Source organism: Mustela putorius, unplaced genomic scaffold (genome assembly GCF_011764305.1).
Source record: "Mustela putorius furo isolate JIRA1106 unplaced genomic scaffold, ASM1176430v1.1 tig00003988_pilon_pilon_pilon, whole genome shotgun sequence".
In the NCBI taxonomy this organism is placed as follows: domain Eukaryota; kingdom Metazoa; phylum Chordata; class Mammalia; order Carnivora; family Mustelidae; genus Mustela; species Mustela putorius.
The window spans coordinates 7,966,819-7,972,414 of record NW_025422127.1 but is presented as its reverse complement, the minus strand read 5'-3'; the positions used below and the strand labels follow the sequence as shown (position 1 = coordinate 7,972,414).

Genomic DNA, 5,596 nt, shown 5'->3' with positions numbered 1-5,596 from the left:
CCCTTATCTCAGTTAATGTATTTTTTGGTGGTTTTTTATTTCTAAGATAATTATTTCTAACTTTTTTCTATGTATACTTTACATTATTAAGGAGGATGAAGGATGCAGGATTTTATGATAAAGTGTAGTTTCGCTTTTAGGCACATTTTTTCCGTGTATGAGAAGACCCAAATCCACTGTGTGCATGTCCTGTTGTGACCTCTCACATGGGTTGTCAGAGGGATGACTGTCTTCTGGAAAGAATCAGTTTGGGAAAAGAGTTCTTTTGGAGATGGCCCCCACAGCTGAAAACAAGTAGGGAAATCTACTTTTCAGTGTGAACGAAGAGAATTTCAGAATGGATACAAGTGCCTCAACTCCAGGGAACAGGGTATTTCATGGGAAACCCTCAGAAAATGGTAAATTTTATACAGGAGTTTTGGTCAGTGTGAACCGATGAGACATCTGGGGTTACGGGATTTGCCAGAGCTTGCAAACTTAAAAGCACTGAGCCATCACAGGGAACCTAGAATGACACTGTGTGTCAGCACAGACGTTTATGGAACAGCAGCAAAAAGGTTTCCTAAAAGCAGCCCACTTGAGAGAATACAAAGTCACGTCTGGAAATCAAGGCTCTGGGAATGAGGTTGGTGATGCTTGGCACACTAGCTCTTACAGACACAGAGCTCTGTCATGGGTTCTTGGGCTTTCAGAGAAGCCCAGGCACCCATCAGCTGTGTGGTTCATCTATTCCCTGGGCTTCAGGAACCTGGTCTGTAAAATTAGGTTGTCAGATGACCTTTGGCTAAAGTTGCCTCCAGCCATATTCCTTCTCTCCTCCTGTATCTGCATCTACCTTCTCCTGCATTAGAGGAATTTGAACCCAGTGTTTGCCCAGAAGCCACCCCCACATGCAGAGAGGGACTCATGGGAGCATGGGTGCATTAAAGAAGTAAACCCCACTCTTTGTGAGACCCGGCTCTCTGTGTTCTGGACCAGTGTCTCTGAGCAATGTTTGTTTCTTTCCCATAAGACACCCAGGTTTCCTCCTTCCCTTTGATCACCCCAATTGCCTTCTCTACTCCTGAGGATGTGGATTTCAGACTCCACTTTCTCCTGTTTCTTTTCCTCTGGCATGACACATGGCCATCAATGTCCTTTTAGAAATACAGAGTGGGTGACACCTCGGACTCTGCTGCTGGCAGATTGGGTGCTCAGTGGTGCTAAGTGGAAAGACGTGTTGCTGAGCCCATATATACTCTCTCCCACCACAGCCCTTTCTTCATGAACCCTTTGAGCAATGGCAGTGGTGGCTGGGGTCCACAGAACAAGTCATCCTATGTACTCGCTGATTAAATAGCTCCTGTGCTGAGCATTCTCATGAAACATAAATATCTCCACAATTTTTAGCCATCCAAAGAATTCCATCCACAGACCTTTCCTCAGTTTCCATTGCCACCAATTTGCCAATCGTGCTCAAGTCCTTGACCATCCAGCCAAAGCGTGGACAGCAGCCCCTGAGCTGGTATAGAATTGCCTGTCTTGCCACTTTCCCTTTCAGGAAAGGGAATTTCTAGGTGCGCTGCTTGAAGTTCTGTGCCCTAGGAGTATTTTCTTTCTTGGAAGTCCTGGACAGGGGCTGCAGGGAGGCTATCATCCACTTCCAGGTGGTGCCTGAGTACATGCCAGAAGCGTCTCTGACCCAGGTACGATTTTTCTCTTCTTCTGTCAACTGACCACATCTTCCATGAGGATGCCATAGGCACATAACGGGAAAGAAGGCATCAGGTTAGGAGTGGGGAACCAGGCACCCTTGGACAGCTTCTTTGTGTAACTTACATGCGCAGGACTGCCTAGGCCCAGCCATGTGTATAGCAATCCCGCTGCATGATGGAACGCTGCTTGAAATGTTCTACTTTGTGGCATGGTGGTTCAGGTGACACCTGTCTGATGGCTGAGCATCACAGTGCATCATGTTCAGGTCACGTGGGTGGCCCAAGGTGAAGTAACTCTCCTAAGGCCCTCTAATACGTCTTGAACAATTATCCTAAGAGGATGGTAGGGCTTGGTCCCCAACCCCTAAGGTTCTGCACTACAGATCACCTATAAGAACTGGCCAAAGCTAAAAATAGCAATCCTATTTGCCCTCAGAGCTGCAGGGTCACATAGACCAAGAGGTCGAGCAGCTTTCACAGCAGCTTGGACCAGATGCAGAGCTTTCTGTCATTCTGGGTCTCACTCACAATGAGCAGCTTTTTGGGTCACTCAATAAATGAACTGGAGTACCACATTTAAATGAGGACTGTTTTGCCTCCAAAGTCAAAGGAGGTCATGGGCATCATGCCTCATTCATGGCTATTGGAGGGGTCAGACACAACAAGTGACAAGTTAGAAGGGACATCTCATCGTGCTCCACAGGGTGGGACCCTAGAAATTTCACTGAGGTCAAAGGCCTCTGAATTTGTCTGATGTACTTCCCACCCTCTGATGGACTAACGTCTTCCCAATAACTCTACAGTGGTTGTGGCTTCTTGTTCACAGGGTCCAGTCGTCGATGTCATGGGCTCATGTGAGTATGGTTTCTTGTGTGGAAGGGAAAGGCAGGCAAATCCCTGGGAACTAAACCATGACACAGGGCTGGAGAGCTGATACATCTCTGTAGGACAAGAGAGGGTATTGCTGGCCTGGCCAGCTGAAAGGAAACTGCTTCTGGTGGTTTTTATCAACAGGTTAGAGGAGGCCAATAGCTGTAGACTCGATTGTGGGGGACCTGTTAATTTGTCCAAGCAATGAGGCTACATCTGATGCAGGAGAGCAGAGTCACCATGTGGGTAAAGTTACGAGAACCCATAGTCATTATTCAGGATCCATCTGTTTTCTGTGCAGACTTAATAGGTAAGCCGGAAGGGGGAGGGGTTGGCCATCACCACCCTGCACCCCAAATCCTTGGTGGTGGCGTTCATCTCTGCAGCCCCTCTATATATGCGCCATAACTTACGGTTTTCCACTAGAGATAGTTCTAGTGGCTTCCACTTGGCTTTCTTACCATAATAGTACTTATTAATAGGCCATGGAATCAACACAGGGATGCTGCTGGCTACCAGGAATGTCTTCTCAACTATGCAGTCCAGACCTGTGAAATAACCACAGGATAAATTTAGGGATACACTGGGCCAAGTCTGAGATCAGCCTTTGACTGTAGGATTTCCATAAGCTTCTACTCTGAGTGCTGGACAACAGGGATGTTTTGGGCCTCCTGAAATTCCTGTCAATTCAGAGCTTGTGTTCATAAGATCTGAAAAGTCTGATTAGTTTCTTTTTTGCAATACACAGCAACCCTGCAGAGGGCTGGAGTTTCTCTCTCTCACCCCTCTTGGCCTTCCATCCACTCAAGGTGTTTTGGGTCTGCAAACTGGCTTAAACTGATAAAGCATCACTCTTTCTTTCCAGGACTCAAGTTATGTTCTGCTCACTCGACTAGCATTGCTCACATAGGTCGAGTATTGCATTTCCCATTTCCTTCCTTTCTAGAACATAGGGATCAAGTGCCAGTTACTGCATTGGCTCTGCTGTCCATGACAGCTACAGGTCCACACAGCTTTGGTTGTGGGGTGCTACCCCTGGCCCATGCCACCCCCAATCCAACCAATTCTATTGTGTGCCGGTTTCCCTGTTATAACCACAGTTCCCGCTGGAGGGTCCAGCTCATGGTGCAGAGCAATCACAGAACCCTTCAAGGATGTGGCCTCCACTCACTAATAATTTCTCATTCCTGGTGGAAGGTCTGGGTTCTGGTCCTTCCCAGGGTGGGTCAGAATGTCTTCATGACAACTACAGTCTGACTTCCCCAGCCTGCTGCAACAGATGAAATCTTTCTGTCCGCTGAAATCCCTATGCTGAAATTCCAGTCCCTGATGTAATGGTCTTGGGAGGAGGTCCTTGGGGAGACAATTAAATCAGGAGGGTGGAACCATCATGAATGGGGTTAGGGTACTTCAGAAAAACACTCCAGAAAATAAGGGTGAAAACTGGCAGTCTGCAACCCGGGCCCTTGCCAGAAGCTGACCATGCTGTCATCCTGACCTCAGACCTCCAGACCCTGTGACTGTGAGAAATAAAAAAACCTCTTGTGATTACAGCCCAACCATGCTGCTTTGTCCACCAGCCCAAATTGCCTAAGAAACTCCCTGAGCTTTGAATCTCTGCCTTTGCAGGACACCAAGGCTGGCCTGGTGCTTTAGCTTTACTGAGCAGAAGCCACCTTTTGGGTTATGTTTCCACAAACCAACTGTTTGGACAAACTGACCCAAAGCTGCCTCATTAGATGCAGACTCTGTGCTTAGCAGGTCCATCTTGGCAAATGTGTTTTGATCTGCCTTCCTGTTCCTTTTATCCTCAACCTCCAGCCCCAAGGCATTTGGGATTGCCTCCTTCAGGCTCGAACTTCTGGAAGAAAATTGGCTTTCTGTCATGTTACTTTTTAATGGGATTTAACATAGGAGGTGATCTGTGGATTCAGCCGGGTTCAGAGGAGTCTGGCTGTTTGCTAGTCAGATCAGTACTCAGTGAGATTAATACATCACTAATTAGCATATGCCAAATGCCTTGAGTAGGTTGGGTGACGTTCAAATGCAGCTTTGAGTTTGGACGAAACGTTAATACTGCTCTTTCCCTGCCGCCGCCGAGTCGCGCGGAGGCGGAGACGAGGGTGCAGTCAAGATTTGGCTACACTCGTAATCCACCGCCATGGCCGAGGAAGGCATTGCTGCTGGAGGTGTAATGGACGTTAATACTGCTTTACAAGAGGTGCTGAAGACCGCCCTCATCCACGATGGCCTAGCACGTGGAATTCGCGAAGCTGCCAAAGCCTTAGACAAGCGCCAAGCCCATCTTTGTGTGCTTGCATCCAACTGTGATGAACCTATGTATGTCAAGTTGGTGGAGGCCCTTTGTGATGAACACCAAATCAACCTAATCAAGGTTGATGACAACAAGAAACTAGGGGAGTGGGTAGGCCTCTGTAAAATTGACAGAGAGGGAAAACCCCGTAAAGTGGTTGGTTGCAGTTGTGTGGTGGTTAAGGACTATGGCAAAGAGTCTCAGGCGAAGGATGTCATCGAGGAATACTTCAAATGCAAGAAATGAACAAATAAACTTAGCTCTTGTTCCAAAAAAAAAAAAAAAAGAAAGAAAGAAAGAAATGTTAATACTAATTGCCCTTTAACTCAAATATTGGTGTCAGACTTTAAATTCCCCTAAGTTCAAAAATCTTCCCCTAAATCGGTAACCAGAAATGGATACTGGTTTCACTTTAAACCCAATAAACCATCTGCTCCATGCCTCTGGCCTTGCTTATCCCCTAGGAGCAGAACACCTCTCCTAGACGTGGCTTCTGCTCGGGAGCATAGATTACTTGTCAGCCCTGCCAGGAACCATCAGACACACCTCAATCTCACCCCATTTGAAACACAGCCAGGGTCTCATTCCTGGCATACCTATCTGATCATGAAGCCAGCCAGAAGCCCAGCAGAACCCCTGATGTCTTTGTCTCCTGAGATCCAGTCATTCTGGTCTTCTAAGGGTGGTTCAAATCCAGCCATGGAAGTCTTTCTCCCCA

At 47.2% G+C, this 5,596-nt stretch overlaps 1 protein-coding gene across 1 annotated transcript; it reads left to right on the top strand.

Annotated features, from left to right (window-relative positions):
• The first annotated feature begins 4,657 nt into the window (after positions 1–4,657).
• LOC101689952 (40S ribosomal protein S12) lies at positions 4,658–5,175 on the top strand. The gene has a single exon (XM_013063548.2). It carries the CDS (start codon positions 4,726–4,728, stop codon positions 5,122–5,124), a length of 399 nt encoding a protein of 132 aa, XP_012919002.2. The 5' UTR covers positions 4,658–4,725; the 3' UTR covers positions 5,125–5,175.
• The last annotated feature ends 421 nt before the right edge of the window (positions 5,176–5,596 follow it).

Coding starts and splice junctions, on each gene's coding strand:
- LOC101689952 (XM_013063548.2), top strand. CDS start 4,726: ATGGCCGAGGAAGGCATTGCTGCTGGAGGTGTAATGGACGTTAATACT.